General features: G+C 55.0%; 1 protein-coding gene across 4 annotated transcripts in view; it reads right to left on the bottom strand.

Annotated features, from left to right (window-relative positions):
• Window positions 1-25,765, bottom strand: part of TNRC18 (trinucleotide repeat containing 18) — a 56,964-nt gene that overhangs the window by 20,050 nt on the left and 11,149 nt on the right. For 2 of the 4 annotated variants that reach the window (XM_074841469.1, XM_074841472.1), the window contains exons 2-15: window positions 19,323-19,448; window positions 17,066-18,868; window positions 13,721-13,823; window positions 13,116-13,321; window positions 12,771-12,917; window positions 12,086-12,270; window positions 10,893-11,316; window positions 9,437-10,384; window positions 8,606-8,781; window positions 7,735-7,871; window positions 7,142-7,270; window positions 5,073-5,247; window positions 3,647-4,010; window positions 737-1,012 (exon numbers count right to left, since the gene is read on the bottom strand). In XM_074841469.1, coding sequence (XP_074697570.1) covers window positions 737-1,012; window positions 3,647-4,010; window positions 5,073-5,247; window positions 7,142-7,270; window positions 7,735-7,871; window positions 8,606-8,781; window positions 9,437-10,384; window positions 10,893-11,316; window positions 12,086-12,270; window positions 12,771-12,917; window positions 13,116-13,321; window positions 13,721-13,823; window positions 17,066-18,868; window positions 19,323-19,448 — 5,199 coding nt within the window. The remainder of the gene's footprint in view (window positions 1-736; window positions 1,013-3,646; window positions 4,011-5,072; window positions 5,248-7,141; window positions 7,271-7,734; window positions 7,872-8,605; window positions 8,782-9,436; window positions 10,385-10,892; window positions 11,317-12,085; window positions 12,271-12,770; window positions 12,918-13,115; window positions 13,322-13,720; window positions 13,824-17,065; window positions 18,869-19,322; window positions 19,449-25,765) is intronic. The other 2 variants (XM_074841471.1, XM_074841473.1) reach the window with 2 other exon arrangements.

Genomic DNA, 25,765 nt, shown 5'->3' with positions numbered 1-25,765 from the left:
AATAATAGAGAGTACCCCAGACTAGGTTAATTCCAGTTCTACTCATGGGGAGTGGGAGCAGGAGGGGGATGCAGAGCAGGATGAAGTGAAGCGGCAACCTAATCGCCTGATAAGAGACACAGCAAGAGAGACAAGGTACACAGGTTTAGTTAAAAATGAACTCGATATGTTTAATAAAGCTTGGTATACCAAATCGCAGTACAAACATCAAGTCACACGGCCACACAACAGTATCCCGGTATTAAAAAAATTTAAAAAAAAGGAAAAAGAAAAAAATAAAAATAAATGAAAGTAATTAAAAAAAAACTCCTTCCAAACCTCTACAAGGTTCATGCCAAAATAAAATAATAAGAAATAAAATAATAGTAATAATAATAATAATATAATGGTGGTGGTGGCAGCAAGGAAGAAAGTGAGGGAAAAACTGAAGGGAGGAAGGGAACAGGAAAGCAGGGAGAGGTGGACACTAAAACCCAGTTGATATAAAAGCTCTAAAAGAGCCAGCTAGTAATAATATCACAATGATACAGGTACAAAAAGGATAAAAAATAAATGTTGGGCTGATAAAGCAGGCTACGCTGCCAAGAACAAAGATGGCCGCCCTGGCTCCGACCATCAAAATGGCTGACCCCAGCCTGCCAGGCCCCTCGCTCACCCTCACCCTCCGCCCCACCCGCTCCCACACAGACATGGCAGAGGGGTGCATTTGGGGTTGCATTTGCTATAAGCTAGTAACCTTGATCAAACGAGTCCTCCGAGGAGTCGCTGAAGGAAGATCCTGCCTCAGCCTCCCGCAGCAGCAGGCAGAAGGGCTGCTTCCGGCCCGCCACCGCCTTTGGCTTCAGTGGCCGCCCGGCCGCCGCGCTGCGGGGGGCTGCCTTGGGACCACCGGCCGCCCGGCCGCCCTTCCTGGCCGCTGTGTTGTAGAGACCGGGCGGCCGCGGCTTGGGGGCAGACGGGGGCTGCGCCGGCCACTCATCCCTCAGGGATCCCTCCTCCTCCGAGTCTGTATCTGTGGTCAAAGCGGGTGGGAAGAGCGTTACATCAGAGAATGGGTGTTTGGGGATTTTTGAGGAGTGCTTTGATGTTTCTTTGTGAAGAGGCTGTAAACCAGGAGGGGAAAGCAGCTGCAGGAGGGGCTGTATGCTACCATTTTCCACCCCTGCCAGGTCCCTCCATCACAAGTCTCGGGCTGAGCAAACACAGAAATATGTATTTCCTTCTTTCGGTCAGAAACAGACACTCTCCACCTAGGTCAAATGACTCCTGTCCTCCCTTAAGACAAGATCCAAGGAGTGCTTTTGGCTCAGGAGCAGAAAACTGAGGTAGACATTTCTGCTATGAAGATGTCCAGGTGCAGCAATGCCAACAACCAGGCCATCAACCTGACTTAGTCTTAAACCATGGTCATGTTCAACACTCTGACCTACATCTCCTCTTCTACATGAACCAACTCTCCCAGAGGGTTTTCAACAGGGGCCAGAGTGAGCCCAGCTGCCAAGGAAGCAACGCATCTACCTCCAAATGTCTTAACTCCAAACATGCCACCCCAGACACTCTGCAGCGTGCAATATAAAGTACACCAAAACAGAGCAGGGACCGAGCTGCTTCTTGGTCTGTGAACCGTGGCTTTATAAAGCTGCCAAGCCCCACAGGTGGTGAGAAGTTATCCAGTGGTCCCCTCTAGCATCTGATGAGTGGAACAAAAAGCATATGGTAACCCTGGACACAATAAAAGCGGGTATGAACTGTCACCTCCCCGCCTGTGAACGCACCATCAGCTCCACAACATCACAGACACTGCATCAGGGACCGTTCCAGCCCGTGAGCAGCAGCAGATGCTCTCCAGCATCAACTCAGGTCAGGCATCACTCCCCACCTCCATTGCATTGGTTGTGGAGAGGAAGAAACAAGAGATACCAAGTTTAGGGGGCTCAAAGCCCAAATACACGAATTATTCTGGGCATCTGACTTGTTAAAATCTGTGGGAACAGGATGCTCAGCTCGGCCTTTGGATCTATGCCCAAGGCTTTCAGGAGTCCAGCTAGAAAATCATGAGGTTAGGAAGCAGAAGGACTTGGCGCGAGTCCCACTTCTCCTCATCCGCAAGAGCAGCCCACCACTCATGGGAGGTGCTGCCATATGCTTGACCTGCCTCCCCAAATCCATCACGCTTGAGTGACCAAATGACAGGCTAAAGCCCTTTTCTTGAACCTGCACACATCTAAAAAACAACACACCAAAGCTGAGCCATTTCAGAGCCGGTTCCTCTGTGACAACAATCCTCCTGAGCTGAGATTCATGTGGCAAAGAGGCACATTCCTACACCAAGAGACTTGCTGGACAGGGGAGAGGTCAGATAGAAGCTCCCTTAGGTCCGGGAGGGAGTTTTTGTTCATGAAATCACAGTACCAAGTGCAAGGGCACTGTAAAAGTTCCCTCTGCCATGAGCCAAGGCTCTTAGCTCCAGCAACAACCCATGCCTCCTCTCCCCATTAACTCCAGAGCTCCCAGTTTAGGAGCCATGTGTCTGTCCTTGGGAGTGAAGCACATTCAAGAACAGAACTGTTCGGTGGTGTGTACAGCATGATCAGCCAAAGGTTGTGTTCAAGTCCAGTGGACACAATGGCTCCTATTTTGCCATGTAAATGGCTAATTTCATGCCAAACATTTGGTTCCATTGGAGAATCACTAGCTCATCATCTTCCCCATTAGTGAAACTTCTAAACCAGTGCTTCACCAAGAGACATATCTGTTATGCATACAAACACCCCATAAGGGTTTTAACATGGGACTTAAATAGCTGCAAGCAAAGGAAAAGATGTGTATGCAAGTGAGCTAAAACAATTATACAACCAGGCCTCAGATCATAAACTCCAAGTCCCTCACATGCTCTCTGCCCCACTGTCTGCCTGAACTGTTAAATATTCTTCTACCTCTGGTTCACCTGTCTTCCCGACACTATCTGCAACCCAGATTTTCCCTTCTGTAACAGGGGTCCCTAGCTCTGCTTGGTTGGAGGAACCTTTGCCCAAAGGTGCACTTTGGGTTCAAAAATGGCAGTCAGTACACAGGATGCCGGGGTGAAGATGAACACTGACGGGACAGACGGGAAGGCTGAGCACAGTCAGCCAGAAACCAAGCCAGGACTGAAGGGCAGGAGGATGCTCACTAACATCAGTGTCCCCTGGCAGGCTTTGCCTTCTCCAACTGACTCCATGGCATAATCCTAAAGCAAATCCCACCTAACTCAACAAGGACTTTGTAAGTCAACCATTAACCACCTCCTGGAGCAGAGGCTATGAGTACTCACTCATCTGACAGGTAGAAGGAGAGTGTCTACTCCCACTGAAAGCAAGAACGTGGGTCAACTTTTTTAAAGCATTTTTCCCCACTGATGATCAGTACAACACAGGTCAGGAAGAGACACACGGATACTGGCTACCTCTTGGACAGCAAGTTGGCCAGACAACTCACACTGACTCCAAAGATGCAGCAGCACTGGCTAGTCAGGGAGGAGGTCACCTTTAACTCATGAGCGAAACCAGACCCATCTCCAAGACCGCTTCCAAGAGGCCAGAAACCCCCACCACAAGCCCCCACAACAGATTCCACTGTAAAAAGAGATAAATGAGAGGTTACTTACTATAGGAGTAGCTGCTAACTTCAGATATTGCTGGTGAATGGGAAACCTTGAGCTGATTTTTGACTTTTAACCCCACCTCCATCTTCTTCATTTTGGCAGCCACTTTGTTTTTACCTTCCTTGGTGGTTTTCAGTGACAGCCCCAGGTTCTTGGCCAGGCTCTTCTTCTCCTCCTTGCTCGGCAGAGCCTCATGCGGTGGGAGGTACCTGCTGCCACCTCCACTAGTTTTCAGCTTTCCCCCAGAGCTGTCAACAAACTTGAAGGGGGATTTGAGCTTGTCTTGTTTGGTGAGAGACAGGGCCTTGTCAAGCTTGCTGGCCAGCTGCTCCTGATCCGATGGCACCTTCTTCTTTTTGATCTTTAACTGCCGATGTGAAAGGAAAAGACACAGGTGAATACAGAGCAGATATCATGGCAGACCTGAGGGATTTTACTAGCCCTCATAACAGTCTCTCATGCATGCTAGTTAATAAGGCCTCAAAATGATGGTCTTAAGCCCCAGTTGCCATAACCCACCATGGTGCTAGGGAGAAAGAAGATGATGTCAGCAAACAGCACAGCTTTATCCTGATTATCAAGCACTACAGAATCACAGGATTAACTTAGAAAAATTGAATTTTCTTCCAAAAGAAATATGTTCATAGAACAACACGTTTTGGAGTTCTTTTTTCTCCACACCCTTTTTTCAGGATATGTTTGGGTTGGTTTTACAAGCTTTCCTCTAAAATCACGAGGGTTAAAAATCTTCTTTACCCAAAACCCCAGCCAAATAGATACGGATTTCCACATAATCAACCAGCTCCAGAGACTGGGATGCCAAAAAGACACAAATACCTCTCAGCAAGAGCATCAGCACTAGTGCATTACAGCCAGCGCTGTTACATCCTTTTCAGTATTTTCTTCTTCAAGAAAGTAAATATACTTTACATGTGCTACAGCTAGATAACAGCAGCTGTAACTCAGTACTTCACCCGTATGCATTTTGGATTTCAGCAGCAGCTTAAAGCTCAGGAAATATCTCATTGCCTCAACAGGAGCAGAAGAAAACCCTATATTTAAAATAGCAAGGTTGCGTTCTCCTTTCGTACCTCACTTCAGGAAGTCCATTCCCCTCCACGAGGCAAAGGGGTAAGAGAAGCACTGCTCTGGATTCAGAGCTAGTGCAACACTGCAATGCTCTGGCTGGCTTGAAGGCACTTGCCTCTCTGCTGCCTTCCAAAGATGTCCAACATCCATAAGCCAATGTTAGTCTCTGCAAACACCCCTCCACTGCACACAGTCCTCTCATGAAGAGCTTCCAAACCCACATGAACTGAGTGTAGACTCTCTTAAGATCAGGAGTTATCCACTGCAAGCCAACACCAGCAAAGCAGGAAAGAGGTCTGCTTTAGGCCTGTGGCTCCATGTTCCCCATGAGGGCACTGACCTCATTTGAGAAGCTGGGAGCCGCATCGTGCTCTTCCCAGCTCTGGTTCCTCCCTTTCATCTTGCCACTGCTGCTCTCCACATCCTCGTCCTCCTCCGGGAGGGACCCTTTGTGCCTCTTCTTCATGCCCTCGCCAGTCTCAGAGTCTTCGGAGAGCAACAAGGACTTGCTCAGTCTGCAAGCCAAGCACAGGATGGGTCAAGGTGGGGAGCTTTCCTCCCTGTGATCCCCACCAAGCTCAAAAGTGAGGTTAAATGCCTCCTAGGACAGTGGGGATCCTCAGCAGGAGCCAAGTCCGCTGTGAAGTGACAGCAGTTTGGACAAGGTTTTCCACCAAACAGGAGAGCCAAGGAGCCCTTCTTGCACTCTCAGCCACCAGCACAGATGAGGGTGCCTGAAATCAGAGACCTGCAAGGTGGTCTCTGAAAGGAAGTATCTGGTGTCTTGAGTAACAGCTACCGAAAAGTGCCTGATTTGGTACAGAGCAGCAGAGGGAAGGACAGACAGCTGAGCTGGCCCTGTAGGTCCTTTTTCTACTTTCATAGACTCTGTAGGTGTAGGGAGAGATTCCTGAGGCCCAGGGAGGTGCCTCATTGCCCAGACACTTGCTCTGGTTGCTCAGGTATGAGCAAAGAGGTGGTAAGGAACTGCCACGCCGGGTGACACAGAGGGACAAAGGCACTGCAGGGACTGGCTCGCTCAAAGGACAGGCAATGTGCTTTACAAGCCTGGCCCCTCTGTGAGAGCCATTTGCGATCTACGTCTTCGGTCTCACTTTGGGATTTGGGGGGAAAGGAGAGGGTAAATAAATAATAAAAACAAAAAACAAAAAATAAAGTAGGTGAGACTACAAGCACATCTTTCACCGCTCCCCAGCTGTCTCCAGTAACTATCTGATGGATGATCAGTCAACACCTCAAAACCTCTACCATGCCTCCACTACAAGTTCTCATATGCCACCTTCCTTCACACTAAGCCTGCTAGCCCGGGTCATACCACCACCACAAAGCCACTGACACGGGGCAGCCTCCTCAGCTTCCAGGCATTTCCCCTCCCCTCCATCCTCTCTGCTGACCTCCACAGACAGCTAAACCAACACCTCAAGCCCTGGACAGTGGCTGAGGGTGCCTCTCCATCTCCCTCTCCATGCTTGCTGCTCAAGCATTCCTGGGATGTGCCTGGACATGCATACGCAACACAATCATGCACGCACACATGCACAACTCCAGCCACCTCTGGATGCCTCCAGCCTGTCCAGCCACCCAAACATGAAGAGCAAATCACAGAGCCAACAACAGGACAGATTTTCAGAAGCGCATGGTCAGTGGGAGCTGGGCACCTGAATCTGATTTGCAGTCTTGAGAGGACATTTGCAAAAATACATAGCACGCAGGGAGGCAGCTCGGAGGTGCCTTCCCACTGGAGACATCTGGCCATCTACGGATGGTTAGATGGCCAATGGTGGTGAGATCCAGGCATCCAAACAAGAGCAGCTGGACTTGCAAAAGAGAAAAAAGCAGAAGAGAGAACGATCCAGACACTTGAGAGGTCAAGCGAAACCAACTCCCACTGATTAAGGGAACAGAGATGAAGACAGCAGAAACACGGCAGAAAGGCCCTACAAAGCAGATAACGTGGAATAGCCCTGTCCTTCCAGTTTTTGACATCAACATTCCTGCAATTAGCTCTACAGCACCCGCTTGCACCATCCATTCTCCTGAAAATACACGAGGGCACGTTCCCCGACACCAAGAGCTCACCTACAGGTCCCTGCCCAGCCGGCTGCTCTGTATCACCTCACCGCCGCTCAACTCAGCCTGTCCTACTTGCACCCAAGACCACAGACACGTGCCCTACCAGCAGGGAGAGAGGACACTGGCACCGTATTCCCACTGTAAGGACACACTCACGTTAAACGCACATGCTTCCACAACACCACTGCTGCCAGAGACCGGCCTGCCAACACAACACCACGGCGAGCCCCCGCTGCATCTGAGATGCTCTCCCCAAGTAAGACCCTGGTGCAGCGACCCTGCCATTTTCCCGTCTTCCCCAAATTCCAGCCTTACTTTCCACTCTTGCTGTCACTCTTCCCTCTCTCCTTAATGGGTGACAGAGCGCTTGATCCAAGTTTCCTCTTCCTGGGCCTTCCAGGGCCTCTTCTCGCCAAGCTTCTACTTTTCTCGTCATGCTTTTCCCTTTAAAAAAACCACACGCTTCACTGTTAACCAAGGCAACAAAAAAAAAAAAAGCAAAGAAAAAAAAAAAAGCAAAATCAAATCTTGCAACCAAAAAGCAAAACAAACAGGGAAAAAAAATAAAGCAAATAAATCCAAAAAAGAAGAAAAAGGGAAAAAAATTAAAAGAAAGCAAGCAAGAACGGGAGCCAACCCAGAACCTTCACCTGCCACCAAACTGCTAAACTGAGCTGCTGAAGCCAAGGTTGTCTCTAATACGGTCTCCCAGCTGCATTTACCAGTGATCAGGTTGTTGTGTCACATAGCCTAGGAGTGTGTTGTGCAAAGCTCTGGCGGGCCGTACCAGGAGGAGAGGAGAGGAGAGGAGACAGGGAGAGATGGAGGGCTGTTTTCTCTCCCAGATCGAGAGGCAGTGAAAGTGCCCAGCTGGAAAAAAAAGACCGAGTGAGCAGCCTGTGACTTACTCGGAGTCCCTGCGCCGCTGCAGCTTCACCAGCTCCCGCTGCTTCTCCTTGTAGCGCCGCTGCAGCTCTGCCAGCCTCATCCTGTAGTCCAGCTCCATCGCGTCCATGTTCTCGATGGCTGATTTGATGGAGTACATCTAGGGTGGGGAGGCAAGAGAGGGCGAGAGGCTCAGGACATGTCCAGGTCCTCACCTAGACCGGGGTGGTGCACACTGGGGTGCCCTTGCAACGGCCGAGATCTGCAGCCTGGCAGGGAAACCCTCCATGCTTAGAGTGGGGCAGAGCACCCTTGCCCACAAGCAGCACAGCCCTAGAGCGGTACCCAAGCAAAACCAGCTGAGCAAAGATGTTCTGTGGCTTACACGTGGGATGGAATCAGCTTTGAGGGAGAGCAAGCCTAGGAAAGAACCTGCAGGATAAAATACGCCCATAGAGTCTCTTTTCCCTTATTTCAAAAGATAGCTCAGAACATTCCCTGTCTTGAAACACTTGCTGGGTACAAAATAATTTGTTGGTCTCTCCCATGTGGAACAGTCAGCAAAGAAAAAAAAAAAAAAAAAAAAGGAAAAACCCTCCTGCCACTATCTTTATTCACCCCCCCTGCAGCCAGAGCAGTAGCAAACGAGTTCCTGCTGGCTTTGTCTTACAAACACCACTTCTAGGGCTGCGGAGGGTCCTGCTGAATTCAATGGTGTTGATTCACAAACAAGGGAGGAAGCTAAACTGCACCACACCGACTCCTGCGCCGGCTCGCTTTGCTGAACGCGGAAGGGCAGCACAAGCCGGGTGGCAAACTGTGTCTGGAAGAGCAAGCTGCGGTGAGTGGATGCACTGCGGCTTTTCAGGCTCAGCTACATTAAGTGCTACTTACGGGTTCATCTTTCTTCTGCATCCAGCTGTACTTTTTGTTGGGATTCAGCTCTCGAGGCAGCCGGATGGTTTTCAGACTTTCCATAAAGGGGGTGGAAAGTACTTCCATGAGCATGTGGGTGCTGGCAGCCAGTAAACTCTCCAGCGTTGGCCGGACAGGGAAACTCTCTGGACCTGCTGGGAAGGACAGGGGGAAAAAAAAAAAAGCTATAGAGGTTCACATTCCAAGACTGCTCCTCCAGCAGGCACAAGAAGCAGCTGATGTTCCGTTCTGGACCATGGCAGCTCAAGGAGCCTCCCAGCCACCCTTGGCCCCACTTGAGATCTCCTGTTGTACCCAGCCATGGTGCAACTGGCAGTTCCCATCACGTCTCGCCTCAGGAAGTTACTGGAAGGTGAGATCTTTTCAGGATCTGCCAAGCTCTTGGAAAGCATCATCTGGAGCTACTGGGGCCTCTTGTGCCAAACCCCAACAGACTGTAGACTCAGTGCCTGCCAGAAGGGTGTTACCCTGGCAGCTCTCGGCAAGTGGGGCTCTGTTTCCGCTACGCATACCACAGACTGTCTAGACATGGCAAGGGCCTTTGGAAGGGGAGAGCAGTACAAAAGCCACACGTAGCTCAGCCTACTGCAACAAAAACCCTGCTCTAACCCCATCCAAAGTACCAGCCGCTCCTGCAACTCAGGGCAATGCTCTCCTTGCTGCTTGGCTGAGGTTGCAGGAGGTCCCACCTGTGCCTCTGCTCCTCTGCCCACACAGAGAGCGCAGGGACCGTATGCAGGGAGACCCAACCTGGCCCAAGGCTGGACAGACTCCGCACTCACGACTTACTCTGCATTTCTTGCTTCCGTTTCTCCAGCTCCATCTCTGCAATTTCACTCAGCAAAGTGATCCCTTGCAGGAAGGAGTGCTCCAAGGCCTGGTCAGGTAACACCTCCACCTTCATCTGGGATGGAGTGACACTGGTGGTGGTCAACAAGGAACAAGCCTGAGGCATTTCTGTGGCAGCCACCAAAGCGTTCATCCCAGCCAGCGGGTCACCCGGCTTGATGTCCAGAGCTGGGATTTGGCAAGAGATTGCCTCTTCTGTGTAGGAAGGGATCTCTGGCCCCTGCTCCCCCTCCTCAGGGGGCAGGTTGGGAAACTCCCTCCCCCGGGGCACATCGGCACTCTGCAGATCCATGGCTACAGAGGCCTCCTCCCGCTGGGGCGTCAAGTCCATCTCAGGCGGCTCGTTCTCCGTGTGCACAAGCGAACTGTCATAGTCCATGTGCATGGAGCAGGTTTCTGCTCCACTCCCGGTCTCTGCCTGAGCCTCTGCTTCTGCAGGGCAGGCCACAACCTGGTAAGGAGCTGGGCAGCTCTGGAGGTCTTCCTGGTCCTGTTCCATAGCACCCAGGGCTTCACCTTGATGCAACAGGAGATTGCAATTGTCCACGTTCTGCACTGGGACGGCTGCAGAGGTGGTGATGTTCAGAGTCCCCATGTCCTGCTCACAGATGCCTTCTTGGCTTTCCTCCATCTGCACCTCTGATTTCACCCTCTCTTCCAAGGACTCCTCTTCTGCTGCTGCTTGGATGGGCTCTAGCATTTTGGACGGAGACAGGTGGATGGGCTTGACCTCTGGGGAAAGCTCCATGTGCTCAGAGCCTTCAGCAGGCAGCGGGACGTCAGGAGCCAGGCCATCCGCATCAGATGCTGCGGTGGGCTGGAGGAGGTAGGGATAGTGTCTTCCAAAGGAGGGAGGCAGGGACTGGAATGGATATCCTGCAGGGATCTCTGCAAGATATCAGAAGGGACAGACTGTGTAATGGCCGGGTCTCCAAAGCACCTTCTCTTTCACTAAGGCATAGAGATGCATTCCCTTTGCTTCCATCATCTCTTGCTCTTCCCGTTCTCAAGCAGTAGCTGCTTTGGGCACCTCTCTCCTGGCCAAGCTGCCACAGGCAGCAGCACCCCAGAGGTCCCTTCTGTACCTTTGCAGCACTCTCCTGCAACTGCAGAGAGATCTGCCTCTTGTATCCTTCTCCCACTGAGACTTCAGCCCTGGAGGAACCAGCCCAGGCTCAACCCAAGGGAAGAAGACAGCCTACAGCCCCAGGTGCCCCTATGACCCAGGCATCGACTCCAGCCCATCACATCACGCCTGGTCCTTGCCTCTCCCCCGCCTTTTAGAGGAGCTACGTGGTTTTCTCTAGGGGAAGGGACGGAAGCAGGAAAGAGCCGAGGAGAAAAAGGGAGGCAGGCACAAACACAACGGGACTCTGCCAAAGCAGGGCTCTCTTACCTGGGAACAAGGCCTGATATGGACCGGCAGCCTCTTTTTCCAGCTCCAGGTCTTTCTTCTCCACGGTCTCAGGCGCCTCTTCCTTTGGAGGGATGGCAGGGGCAGGGGGTGGAGAGGCGGGGGGCGGGCTGGAAGGATGGGAGCTGGGGGTGGCGGGGTAGGAGTAGGCTGGCTGCGAAGGTGGCTCCTCCATCTTTTGGATCACCTCAGCTTTGAGCACAGACACGGGTGAGGCCCTGGGAGAGAGGGGAGGTGGACTCACAGCCTTGCTGTAGGACGTGGAGGCACTGGGAGACAGCACGGGTGGTTTTCGGTGCACCAGTCCCGGGGCAGAGGAGGAAAGGCCTGATTTGGCACTGTCCAGGCTCCGTTTCGTCACCTTCTCTTCCATATCCGCACGCTGCTCGTTCGCCTTCAATCTCTCCTGCGACAAGAACAGAGCAAAACTCAGCACGACATCTCTACCTGTCCCTGGAAAACAGCACAGACCTACCACCGAGCAAGAGCAAAACATGGTCTTACCAAACACGCACTGGAATAAAACACACCTTCCCCAGTGCAACACCATTTTAAGACCAATCTGATGAAGGGTGACACCGATCAGCGATAGCTTTTACAAATTCCCAGCTCCGGGAGTCACGTGAAGGGTGTTTCAGCTTTCACTTGCAGCCAAAGCAAACCATTTCCATTTCTAAGCCTCCAGACCAGCAAGCAGACATGTAAAATGAACGCTGAAAACCAGACAACCACTATAAAAATGAAATGGGTGTAAAACACCCAAATGAAAGTGCACGACTTCCAAAATCATTTGGTGAATGGGAGCTGGCTCCAGTGTGATTGCTGCCAGTATTGCAGCTGCTTCTCCAATCACTGAGGAGGTTTTTTTGGAGGTGACCAGGGATGAAACCACTCAACTAAACAGAGACATGCATAAAGGAATGAAGGTCGTGCTGCTGCTAGGCAGCTCTCCTGACAGCACTGCTCAATGGCTCTACAACAAACCCCTCCAAAACCCATCCTAACTGTGCAGGATGCACCGAATGCCTCCTATCCCAGGCACCAGGGCGGGATCACTCAATGCATCCGTATGCTTGAGATGCACTTGCAACACAGGCACAGCTGCTTTCTTCCCCCCCAGAGACTCCAACTTCAGGTTCGTTTCACGCCCAAGCAAGAAGCTCTTGAAAACATACCACGAGCTGGGCGCTCCTCTGTAGCTCCATGGCGTGGGCTGCTTGCTGCTGCAGGATGTACAGCTCGTGCTGCCGCAGCAGCTGCTGATGAGAGAGGAGCTGGAGCTGGTGAGCGTGCTGGAGGGAGCTCCTGGTTGGGGGGTACATGGCGGGCCACAGTGGGGGTGCCCGGTCCATCAGCTCCGCTGGGGAACGAGTAGAGATGCAGTCAGGGAGGCAGGAGGATGGGGATGGCTAAAGGATTCAGGATTGCTCAGGGCAAGCGTCTCTACCCCAGTTCCAGGGCATGGAGGATGCCAAACACTGGACTGTGCAGAAACGCAACCAGAAACGCAGAGGGGAAAGCATGCTGTCTTCTCCTTGGCAGCCCCACTCCCACCACCCCATGGGTCCTGGGGTCATCTGACCTGCTTTGCTCTCTAGGCACCCTTGGTTTGACTGTCCCTGGCTGAGCCCATGAGTAGATCCTCCTAACCAAGGACTCAAACTCAGTGGGGTCCTGCAGCCGATGAGGAGCCCCTGCTGAAGATTACACATTTCCATCTCCAAAACACACCTAACAAGAGGCCAGCTCACACCCACCCTAGAGCTCTGGCTGCTAGTCCCCACGGGTATGTACACTCCTATCTAGCCCTCTCTAAAGCCTGTCTCCTCCACAGCTATCAAAGCATGGTCACATCCTTACCAAAGTGTGGCAAGTGCTCGCTGGGGATTACAACAAGCTGTCCCGACTGCGGGTCTCTGGCAAACTGGTAGGCGGAAGGGAGAGCCCCCCCCATGGCAGGGGGGAAGCCTGGAGTCATGCCCTGGTGCAGGGAAGGGTGACCAAGTCCTGGAAGAAGAAACACCACAGTCACAACTCAGGGGATCTCCAACCCACGCGAGAAGTCATCTACCATTTGATTGCTCTAAAATATCGCCTTCCCCTGTGATCAGGCAGCAGCCTCACTGAGCACTTAGCAACACCCCTCCCTGGATTTCATCGGTGTGAACACCCCACGGACACGTCGTTCCTTCCCAGGGCACTCACCGTAGGGATGGCCGGCCAGCCACATGGAGGGGCTCCCCGTCCTGGGGAGCCAGGGGTGGGCTGCCAAGTGCGAAGCTGGGTCTGCAGACCAGCGCCCGGAGCCCGTCAAGGCTGGGCCTCCCGTCACCATGAGGTTGGAGTTCAAACCGTTTGTAGCGCAGCTGGAGGGGTGTATCCGGGCAAAATCTGCCAGCTCCTTGCTCTCTCTGGTGAGGGAGGAGGCAAAAGAGAGAGTGAGAGAGGGTCCGAGTGCTGCAGGTTACTGCGTGGCTGGAGGAGCTGAGGGCTGGGACCAGTAAGTGCAACAAGTGTGTTTGCAAACCAGGATCAGACACTCGAGGAGAGCTGTGATGGAGGTGGTTAACATCATGTCCAGAATAAAACATCCCACCTCTCCATCTCTTTGGAACAGGCACGGATTTGCAGCAGTCTATTACGATTGCTCTGCTGCAGCTTCAGGATCTGCCTATAACCCCCTGGTACCCCACCCAGCACTCCTCTCCTACACCAGGACGGATGCAACCCTGTTCCCTCTCCGGACAGGCTGTCCCCAAGCATGGCTTGTGGCACTGTGGCAGGAGACCCCATCTCCCTCCAACCCTCACCTGAGCAGCTTCTCCTGATCCCGCTCCAAGCGCCCTGCCAGGAGGTGGCTGTCCCGGTGGCGGCTCCTCTCATCCCCACAGTCATCTTCTGAGCGTCCGTGTCCTAAGAGACAACCCAGCACCATCAGACACAAGAAACCATCTGGGAAAAGCTGTCCCCTCTCCTCTGGGCACGGGGAGGCAGTACCCCGGGAGCCAGCACACCCAAATGCCACTGTCCCCAAGACTGTATCAGGTTCAAGTCCTAAAGGACTGAGCGAGGCTAAGTGATCAAGATATTCTCACTAAGGCGGGTGCTCCTGGGAGCACCCAGGTGCATGTGGTTTGAGGTTCGTGTCTCCAAGCCATCAAGGGACCCACTCATCAGGCCAGTCCGGTCTCCCAGGACAGGACAGTCACCAGCGTGGGAGCAACAGGACCAACAGGACCATTTTTGCTGAAGGACAGTGGCAGATTTCCCATCTCGGAAGGAGACGAGGCCCAGCTAAATCCCTGCATCAAACCACAGAGTTCTGCTTAGCACATCTCACGGGGAGAGATTTTATCTCTGCACCTTCTGAAGCACCTTCTGCTCTTGTAAACCAGTCTGGGAGCACTGGGCATGCTCTGAATCCCTGTCCTTCTGCAACAGGCAGAACCAACACCACAGACCCTCACAAAACCAGTGTGCTCTGCTCTGCAATTCAACCCGTTAGCAGGAATCAGCATCCCCGCCCCAAGCCATGCAACAAGAAAGGGTCTGGCGAGGCAGGGACACATATGGCAGATGAGGGCAAGAGTCCAAAAAGGGGGGCTGGATGTTTGGCTGGAGAAACAGCTTGTCCAGAATCAGAACAGTTCTTGCAAATCCAGCCTGGCACAGTAACAGCGACGTCTGTGAGAAGTTAGCAAGCACCTTCGCAGGAGCAAACAGCACCACCTCACTCAGCCCTGCCAGGACCAGGTATCGGGGCCCCCTTCCCTTATTTCATCCAAGGTCTTCAGCCCAGCTGCCTGATTTTAGGCTTGCTTTTCCCTAGGCTCTTCCCTAGCTTCTTTCTTGCATATGCATTTTTTCCCACAATTCCCTGTTGCCCCTCTCCATGTTATGCTTTGGGGATATGATCCGCTTCTCAATCCCAGCCCTGCTTGCAGCGAGCAGCCAGCTGGTCTAACGGGGCCAGAAGGAAGGTGTTTGCTTCCCCTCAGCTTTCAGTGCTCCCTGCAAGCACATCCCCTGCCCGGGCAATGCTCTGCACCCTGCAGGGCTCAGCAGCACAGCATGGCCTCACAGGCTGCACCCTGGCTCCCCGGCAGCCCCTTCCAGGGTCCTTGCTCTCCCATCTGGATAAGGTTTGGCACACGGGAAAGCATCTCGGAACATCAAGTCTACTCTGCTGACAGGCAGTCTTTTCAAGGAGGGCTCCGCTGTGTATTTCCACAAACCTAGACAGCCCATGGTTTTCTTGCTGTCAAGTCTCCAATTCCCTCAGCTTTTACTGTCAGAAGGAATCCAGGAACAAGACAACATCTCTCCCGGCTCCTCTCCTCAAGGCTCCTTCCACGGGCTTCAGGCAGAAAGCAAAGATGCTTTAAAGCCTGGCACGTGCCTCTCCCTCCCGAAGGACTTTCCAGGGTCACCACGTTTCCCTTGCAGCCTGGCAGGACACCGTGTGCAGTGGCTGTCCCCAACCAGCCCCTCCTCAACTCCCTGAACGATGCCCCATGCAGCCTCCAGTGCTCAGTTTCTACGACTCAGCCTCCAGGGCACGAGGCACAGTGGCTCGTGAATCCCTCCAGACCCCCAGCATCCCTCCCTGCCTCTTCGCCAGCATCCCTACTCGCACACAAATCCCCCTCCACCCCCTAGCACAGTTTTTCCCCCTTGGAGCCCCTTTTCCTATTTATTTCCCCCAACTGATGCCCAACCGCCTCTTCAGTGTCAGCAGTATGGAGCAAGCCCTTGGTTAACTCACAGCCTCCCTCCCTTCCTTGGCACAAGGTGAACTGACAGCCGCCCCCAGCCTTTTATTAGAAACACATTATTTTGTTATTTTATCTTTGCTCCTCCCTCTCCCATCTACATTATTTGTGCTCCGTTATTTATAGACAGGTTTATCATCTTCTTCTCATGCCCCATCCAAACACACACACTTCCTTATTCCTCTAATTCCTGCCTAGCCCCCACCCCGCCGACAGGACGGTCCCTTTTCTGTACAGACTGATGATTGTCCAGACAGTGAATGATCATTTTGTCTATATATATGAACATGACGCACGGACCGCATAGAAAAATTCAATCAGTTATGCATGGAGGAAAGGCTTAGGCCCGTTTCCTTGACAACCAATGCCCAGTACTAAATACTTGCATTTTACTTGCCAAATACTACAGATTAGCCAACTAAAGCCTGCTTTCTCCTTCTTAAAAGGTCTAAACATTCAAGCACCGTCCACTCAGCGCAAGCAAGCTAATGTTATTAGACAAATATCTCCTGGCACACAAAGGGGGGGCAGCATTTGGGGGACGAGAGGAGGAGAAAAGCAGTCTTGTTTTCTGTCTGAAAGCCAACTGCATCACTTAGCAACGAGCCCGGAGGCCTGCCAGAATTCAACCCTTGTTTGCAGCCTTTTAGTTCGGCTCAGTAAATTACATTTAACGCAAGCTGGGAGGGTCTGGGACGATTGAACGGCTGAACAAACAGCTCCCTGTGCTGCCCACGAGGTCCTCGCTCGGCTCCCGCCCGGCCGTGGGGAGGGCAACGGGAGGCGATGGGAACAGGGAGAGGGGCCGCTGGCTGGGACAAGCTGCCTGTCACTGCTGAGGTTCGGAGAGGGGAGCAAAGGCAGAAAAATGGGAAAGGCGAAGGCTAAAAATGGAAAGCCAACCATTGCTTGCCGGCCGCTCGCTTTGGCATCGCTCCCTGGCATGCCAGAGCCGAGCTCTCCCGGTGCTGGGCAGCCCCCAGGTGTTATCCTGCGACACAAGCCAAGCAGAGCACCAAAAATCTCGCTGGAGCCATCCCCCTCCTGCCAGCACCATGGCTTAAATCAAAACCATGAGATTAAAACTCCAGCACAAAGGTGGATTAAGGAGTTTCTCTGTCACTCCCTTTGCTAACAAGGATCAAACGCATAGAGAGGGGTTGTCCTCAGATGTGGACAGAGGGGATGGGAGGAAAGGGGACTGACTCCCTCTTGCATGGGGAGTCTTGCTCCCTGCTGTAGTTTACAACGTTCCCTTGGCTGGGAAGGGGAGGCAAAGGGAGCTGAGGATGCCAAACTCAGCTCGTGCCACGCAGCCTGCACTGGGTGGCTGCTCTCTCCGTGGAACAGATCCCACAGGGAAGTCCTGAGACAGGAACCTACCTTTGATGCTGCTGAGAGACAGTGAGCGATCCCGGTCTGCCAAGCTGGGCCCCAGTTTGCTGCTGCTGCTGCTGCTATTGTCCTTCTGCCGGGCCACAGCCACGGCGATGCCGACGGGCAAGTGCCTCACCTCCACCTCGCCCTGGGAGCCGATGCTCTCGCGGCCAAAGGATTTGGCACTCTCAGGTCTCTCAGGGTCCCTCTTCAGCTGCTTGGCTGGCTGCTGCAACAGCAGCTGCTGCACTTTGGAGGTGCCCAGCTGTGAAGAGTCCAACTTCACGTTGCCCAAGCCGCCAAAGGGGCTCTTCTTGCCGCAGCTCTGCCGGGATGCGGTTTCCTTGGCAAAGTTGCCGCTGTACTTGATGAGGCTCTGCATGGCTGACCCTTCGCCGTGGGAGGCAGGGTGGAGGACGTCCGCAGCACCCCGTGAGCCCACCACCGAGGACCGTGGCAAGCTGCTGGGGTCAAGGTAGACCTTCTTGGCTTCCTCCTCCGCCCGGGTAACGTGGTTGTGCTGCGCGGCCAGCACCGCCATCTGCGTGGTGGCAAAGTTGCCCATCTCAAAGGGTTTCCACTTTTGCTCGGGCGGTTTCAGCTGACCGTGGTCCAGGTGCTGCCGGGAGGAGTCCAAAGTGCCATAGACCTTCGCCGCTTCTTTGGAGCTGGATCGCTGGAAGCGGTCCCGCTCGCAGGGGCGATGCTCTGCCTCCGGACTCGGCTTCAGCAAGTCCTTGGAGGCCAGGAACTCCCTGCTCTCCGGAGAGCCCAGCCCCGGCCGGTTGAGGAAAGGCTCTGAAGTGACCTGTCTCTTCAGCGCCATCGAGTTTGCCCTGATCACCGAGCCCTTCTCCCTCAGAGCCTCCATCCTTTTGGCATCACTGTGGCAAGAAAAGTCCTGGGACAAAAGCGCGCGGGAGGTGTCCGCAAGGCACCGCTCCGTGGGCGACTGCAGCACCCCCACCTTGCCAAGGTCCTTGTCCTTTGCCTTGTTGTCGCGGGCCTGCGAGGCGATTTGGATGGGCCCGCTCCTCTCGTCATAGGCTTCGACCGAAGGCACGAAGGTGGGGGCGATGACTTTGTGCTCCCTCCCCAGCTCCTTGGCCGGCGGGAAGATGGTGTACATGCTGGAATGGACGGGCTGTGGAGGGAATGTCGTGGCCGGCGTCATCTTCCCCGGCTGCGAGGGGTGCGGGGATGGGCAGCTGCAGGAGACATGCAAAGCGCCCACGGAGGGCAGGAGGGGCTCCCCCCGCTTCAGCCGCTCGGCGTGGGCGTGCGCAGAAGGCCTCATGTTCTCATCGTGCCGAGCAGGATCCTTGGCACAGCGGTCCTGCTCGGCACCCAGGACCTTCAGCATGGGGTCCCCGCCGCCGTTGCAGTTGCTGAGGGAAGAGCTCTGCAGTGGGTTCTTGGACTTGGGTTCCCCGCCACCCGCACCCCGATTTGGCATGTGCTCGGCCAGGAACGGTGAGAGACGCTCACCGACCTTCACCGCCTTCTCCACCACGCTCACTTTCCGGTCACTGTCAGGCTTGGTGTCCTGGGTGAGGTCTACCACGCTGCGGGGCCGGGGCTCCTCCTTCGGCTTGCCCTCCTTCTTGGCAAAGGGCAGGGACAGATCGCTCCGGCATGCCCGCTCCTTCCCGCCGGGGTCTTTCAGGCCTTCTTTCGAGCTCTTGTGCAGCTGCCCAAGGTCCTTCTCCCGGAGCAAAGTGCTCGACGTGTGGTTGCCCGCAGTCCTCGAGAGCGGAGGCTGCGGATGCAAAGCGGACTGGCCCGCGTGGCTGGACAGGTAGAACCCATCTGCAGAGCAAAAGCAAAAAAAATTACCACAGGCCTCCAACCCCTTCAATCCTACACAGAGACAAGCGAGAGGTGGCAAACCGGGAGGGAATGGGTTTCAAGGACGTCTCATATGTCCAGGAAGGACTAGGGTGAGGAGATCAGGCAGGTACTTCCACGTGGCCCTGGTGGGATGCAGGACAGCCCCGTCCCCAATGCACACTGAGCCCTGTGATGCGGCAGCATGTGCGGGCTTCAAGGAGGGACCTGGCCATGTTCCCTACAGCACAGCCACATCCAAGACCCTGGTATTGCTAAGACCAGGAAACATTCCCGGATGATAAACCCAGGGGGTTCCTGCTCTTCACCCTCAACATACCAGCTTGCAGCAGCTCCAGCAGCCAAGCAAGCCCAAAGGACAGGGTGAGCACCCAGGGGCGAGCAAAGGAAAGGGCGTGTGGGGACCCAAACTCACCTTTCTGTGACTCGAAGAGGCTGTGCTGACCCAGCTGGGCCAGGAGAGGACTGCCAGCGCTGGGGGGCTCGAGGTGGCTCAGGGGAATGTACGATGGGTAGAGCCCGTTAGGCAGATGGGAAAAGCCTGCAGAAAATGGGAAACAGAAGAGGGAAACATGTTTCAGCCCAAGCGGCACGCTGCCTTGGAACGAGCCCCGGCAGGAGCACAGACTGTTGTGGCTGCCGGTCCCTCGCGCGCCAGGAGCGGTGGCTGCGAGGACGCAGGCGGCAACGCACACAGCCCACGGTGGGGAGCGCTGCTCGGGGCCCCCACTTCAGCTACTGACCCCCCCGATGCGGGTCCCCCAGCTTGTCCCTTGCCTCTCTGCGGGGCTCAAATGTTGCAACCGGTGGGCTGCAAAGGGAGCATGCTGCTTTCTGAGCAGAGCCTTAAATCTGCAGGCGAAACGACCAAACCACCCGGCCGATGAGCTGTTTTGTCACAAGTACAGTGACCTGTGGGTGAGGGCACTCCCCAACACGCTTCCCGAGCAGCGATAAGACCCTCTTGCCAGCACAGCTTTGCCAACACAGCCCGTCCCCGCTGCAGCTGCTTAGCACCAGCTACAGGCTTTGGGAAAACGTTGAGAGCATCCTCCACAGCAGCTCACACAAAGCATAGCTTCACGTATCCAAACTCAGCGTCTTATCCCGGAGGAAGGCAAAACAGAGCAGAAAACCCGACACCCATCCATGAGTACGAAAGCAGCATGTCCCCAGGGTCCTGCTGCCAGCGGCCTGGATTATGTCCTGGACACCGGGGCCTCCTCCAAGGGTGGGCCCCCTCAGCAACATCCTCATGCAAATAATTGATGATATATAATTCCACCAGTGAATACCATCACCATAATAGTGTTAATAACACAAGTTCTGGGCTACAGGCAGCAATTCCTCTGCAACACTGCCACCAAACGGCACCCGTGCAATACTACAGACCCCAGCGCTCTGCGAGCACCAGCAACCCAGTTGGTGCCATCATTTAAAAAACGAATAAAAGCCAGCAGGGGAATCTGAAGGAGCCAGTCAAGCCCTCTGCAACCTTTCTCCCTTCCCCTCTGACCCCATTAGCAACCAACTTCCCCAAAATTCAACGATCCCACTGAAAGCAACCAGGCAACAAGTTTGTCAAGAGTCCAGCATCCAACTGGATCAAAACAACATCACACCAAAACCCAAGAGGAGACAGAGAAGTTCAGTCCCCGAAGCTGCACGTGGAGCACCATCTGCGAGAGCTAGTCAATATTTCACATTATTTAGACAGCCAGGATCTCTTTCGCATACATGTTTGCATCCCGGCATATGTGCTTCACCGACGCGGTGCTCCGCACAGCTCCTGGCCCAGATCCATCGCCCGACAGCTCCCAGCAGCATCACCCGCACATGCCAACCCTCCAGCCACAGGACCAGGGGAGCTGCTGTGCCCCTGAAGTTCAACGCAGAGCCCATTCCCAGCAGGTAAAACTTGCTATTCCATCTTGGGCAGGGCACTGAGCGTGCACACACATTCACACCTCTCCTTGGTAACCCCAAAACCTTCACGCTGGAGCATTTCCAAATAACTTTTTTTATTCCAGGGCTGGAGAGCACTGGGTAGCACCCAGGAGCACCTACCCCAGCTTAGATGTGAGCAGCTCCACTCCACAGCATGTTTGCCTCGGCCGCGCCACTCCGGCACGGCTGGGCTGGCGACGAGCCAGTGTCTGGGGCAGGAGTGACACATTTCTGAGGGAATGTGAGTCCCATCTGGCAGAGCACATGGCTGCAGCATGGCAAACCCGCTGGAGCACCCCATGCCACACCAGCCCAGCAGCCGCGGCCCCCAGACATCCCCACGTGAGCCCCTTCTCCCAGCCAGACCTCGATCCCGGCTGCAGCCACTCCAGCAGGAGAGAGCACCGGCATGGAGATCGCGGCGAGACACATCCCACGCTGCAGACACTGCCGTGCACAGAAGCCATGGCATGTCCCCACTTGCACATGGTGCAAGGACACTAAGCCAGCTGCAGAGCTCCAGGAAAGGGACACGATCCGGCCCTGCCATCCAGCACAGGGACAGCTGCACACAGCTTAAGCTACCGGTACCCAAAGAGGCATTTTGGTACCGGTTGTATTCCTGGTCCTACTGGGGCAGATCTTATCCTACCCAGGGATAACAGAGGGTCAGCCCCAGCTCCAAATGCTTTGGGGCTTCCTCTGCCATCAGCATTATCACATCCCACCACAACGACTCAGCTTCAGCCGGGGGCTGCAGGAGGAGGAGAGGGAAGGTCAGACAAAAGAAAGAGGGGATGAGGAACTCTGGGATGACAGTGGCTGAAGGGCAGATGAAATCCCCTCCAGCTGCCCAGCGTAAGATGAGCTGTCACAGAGGTTTTCTAGCCACTGTGCTGAAGCAGGGAACGGAGCAGTAACAAGCAGCTTCATGTGCAGTCCGAGCTGGGGACAGGTTCAGGTGGACAGATTGGGGATCCTGCAGGTCACCACCCCAGCTGGGAAGCAGCAGCAGAACCGAGCTGACGCCATCAGCCAAGCCCCAAAACCACCTCGCACGGGGCAGCCCGTCCCAGCACCTCCCACGAGCCACAGCGGCAGCGCTGCTCCTGAGAGGCATAAGGTCAGCCCGGGGGCTCAAAGCTCATCTGAAAGCTTTGCAAGTGGATAAACTGAGGCACAGGCAGGCACAAAGACTTGCCTGAAGCACCCAGCTGACCAGCAGCAAAAGCAGAGAGCCACTTGAACCCCAGCCTCGGGTTTAACGGTGACACCGTTTTCCCTTGCTAAGTGCCCGGAGGAGAAGCTGCCTGGGCTGTATTTACCTGGCCTCTTCCCTGCCAGGAACCAGAGCCGGGGCAGGGAGGAGTGATCCAAGCCACTGCCTTCCTGGGGATGAACCCAATGCAAATCCAACCTCGAGGCACTGCCAAAGCATCCCTTCCTCCATACAGCCCTCCAGCAGCAATGCTGACGGGCTGGCATAAGACTCACACACAGCCCGAAACTTGCTGCCCTGCTCCCCCGGGCAGGACCCGGAGGTGAAGCTGTTCCTCCATGCACTAAAGTAGCTGCATTTGTAGGAGGCGGCCGCGGGCAAGTTGCTCCCTCCTTGGATCTCCACAACAGAAAGTGATGCCAAGGGGAGAAACTCTACTGCAGTGAGCAATGCACAGCTCACCCCAACCATGGGCTTCCGCCAGGAGAAAGGGAGGGGAAAGGGGGAAACCACAACCGTCTCCATCTGCCCGGGGCCAGAGCGTTTGCTGAACCAGCGCAAGATCCGCTTCGCCCAGGGACACGCCGACAGGTCTCGGCAGGCTGAGCCACGCTCCTCCAGCCAACTGCTCGCCCAGAGGCGGGCTGGCACCGCGGCGCAGGCAGGGAGGTACGAGGCAGCAGCGCTGCCAGCACCAGACCAGCTGTGCCCCCCTTCCCTTCACCACCACGCCAAACGCTGGTGCCCACCAGCATGGCCTCTGGCCGCCCGGGAAAGGCACCACCAACATGAATCTCACAGGAGCGCTTTGCCAGCATGGGCACACACGATCCAAAGCAGCCTGGCTCAGGGAGTAAAAGGGTTTAAGGGCACAGAGATGACCCCTCAAGATGCCTTAACCCTGCAGGAAGGCAACAGTCGGCACCCAAAATGCCACCTCCCTGCTCAGCTCCTCCTGCGATGGTGGCTGGATGGTGGGTGTGGTGGATGAGCACAGAGGGGGGACGCACGCCCGTCCCCCTCCTTCCCAACTCCAAGATGACAAAACGTACCTGCTTTGCACGATTGAGACATAAATCACTTAGGGCTGTTAGAGGAACTTGGCGTGTGCAGATGTGTCAGCCCAGTTGAAAACATCTTCTTCATCTTTGCTCAGCTCTCCAAAACGGCACGGGCGGGGGGGAAGAGGTATGGCTGGGTGACTCACCACCGAGAGGGGATGTGACTGATGGGGAGATGAGATACCAGCGACCGCACAAACCACACACCAAACGTCTGGAGGCCGGAGGTCGCGCTGGGGGAAGCGGGAGGGAAACGGCCCCACGTGCTCAGCTTGCTCGGGGTTTGCCCAAAGCTCCCCCGGAGGAGGGAGCTGCCAGAAAACATCACTTAGCAGAGGTGGTGAAGGCAGGCCAGCAGATGTGCCCGCAGCGGAGTGGGCTGCCACGTGCAGAGAGTTTTTAACCTGCGGGCTCTCTCCGTCTTGGCCCCCCTGTCCCCAGGCCTGAAATTCAGCCCCAGCTGAACAAGTTGGCCAAGCCTGGGTTGTGAAAGAGCCAGGCAGGAGGGGGACATGCTGGACAGGACACGCTGGACCTGAATGCATCTTTTCCATGGACATGGCTCTGGCAGACGAGCCAGGCTACATGCCTGATGTGACATGTGTGCACCAGCACTAGGAAAGCTGCTCCATCTCAGGACGGCTGCAGGTGACTGGCCAGCACCTTCACAGCATCCCCGCGCTTTCCTCCATGCCAGCTGCCAACCTGGCACAGAGGGGAGAGGGCTCGCTTGGGCACCCACGAAGCATCAAGGACAGCAAGAGGGAGTGACGCAGAGCCACCACTCAATGGGGAATTCACTCCCCTGGTCCGGTTTTTAAACCAGCCAGCAGCATCGATGCACCAGGGAGAAGCAGCATCCATTTGCAAAGCCTCTGCTCGTGCCCAGGGATGGCTCTCCAGTCCCTGCCGTTGCCTCAAAGGGAATCACACAACAGGATGCAGCTTTGTCGCAAGCCACGGTGGCCTGGATGGGCAAGCAGGAGGCCACATGCAATGCCAGCTGCAAAGGACAGCCTGAAGCTGAGCCCTGGGCACAAGCCATCTTTGCCCGTGAAGCCACAGCCCCATCACCGGAAGACCGGTGGCCTCCAGCGTCCCGGGAGAAGTGAAGTAACTCTCCCCCATTGGCCCCGTCCGCCCGTTATGGGTTTCTGCCACTTATGAAATATTTCCAACCGCCAACATCTCGCCTCATCCTCCCCGGGCTGTGATGGACGGACACACTGTCAGGAAGCAGGCTGGCACAACACCGCACTGGGCAAGGGGCTGTGGCCACAGAGGGGCCCGAGTTGAAAAGTCTGGCCCCACAGTCCCTCTGGTCTGAGCCCAGAGGGGCTGGGAAACACAGCAGTGAGGCTTTGGGTTTATTCCCACGTGGTGTTTTTAACTCTGGGCACCCGAGGGAGATTTGCAGCCCCATTGCAGCTGGGGTCTCAGCTGGCTGCTGGGCTCTGGCACAGAGCAGGAGCCGCAGCTGCCCTTGGCCGGGAGCACAGTCACCTCTTCCCCAGTCCAGCTCACAGCGCCTCGCAGCCAGCCAACTGGGACACCAGTCCATGCCACAAACAGCTGGATAAACGCTTACGTCCTCACAAGTCCCTTTTCCCTGGCAGGGAGAGAGGGGAACCGGGAGAAGTCCAAGCACAGCGAGTACCCACCAGCTGCCAGCCCCCGTGGGGCCCCCTCCCACCGCCGGCGGGACAGCCGCCATACCAGCACCAGCTGCCTGTGCTCACCATCATCGGTGCATCCCTGATTCCCTCCCTGCAGAAGCAGCAGCTTCCCAGGGAAAGACTCTTTTAGGGCCCCCCCCTACTCCAGCACACACCTCCCTATCTCTGCCCCACGATGCAGGGGCATGCAGTGTGGCGAGGCACGGCCGCAGCTATTTCTCATGCACACATTTATGGCTGCAAGCAGCTGAGAGCCAGGAGTGCTGACAGTGTAAATCTTTGCCACCTCCTCCCCTGTCTGCCAGGGCCGCTCTAGTGACACCCAAGGCACCGGGAGCCGCCTTGACTCCGTGCCACACACGAGACGCCAGTGATACGAGCCCCCGAACATGCCGGACTGAAACCAAAGCCCCCAGATCAGATGCACCTGGACTGCAGCAGCGGCTGCTCCCCGTCCCTTTCCCCATAGCCCCAAGCTGCTGCTGCCGTCACAACCCGCCGCCCTCCACCCCAAAACCCGATCCTGCCGTATTTACAGCTCGTGCCACGGGGCTGGCAGTTGCTTCAAAGCCTTAATTTACAGCCTCGATTCTCGGCATCCCCTGAAGGCCTTCGATCTCATCCCCCGGATCCAGAACAGCCAGGTCAATTTAACTCCCTGTTTAATCTTCTAAGGGCCCCAGCGAGCTCGGAGACAGCATCCTCCAGCGGGGGGTCCACACTCCCGGCCTTTGCTGGCTCAAACACCACCACACTGCTTTCCTTTACCTGCAAAAATCACTACCTTAGAAGCCAAGGTGAGCTTCCCCCCAACTCAGTGCAGCTCTCTATTGTTTCTTTTAATTTTATTTTATTCCACGTGGGAATCTGTGTCCAGGCTGCTTTATTTTTAAAGTGGCTCTTGCTCAATATTTACTACTGCTCGCAGCCGCGTCAGCACAGGAACACCATGTGC

The sequence above is a fragment of the Strix aluco genome, chromosome 15, assembly GCF_031877795.1.
Source record: "Strix aluco isolate bStrAlu1 chromosome 15, bStrAlu1.hap1, whole genome shotgun sequence".
In the NCBI taxonomy this organism is placed as follows: Eukaryota; Metazoa; Chordata; class Aves; order Strigiformes; family Strigidae; genus Strix; species Strix aluco.
This window is presented reverse-complemented; position numbering and strand designations above follow the sequence as displayed.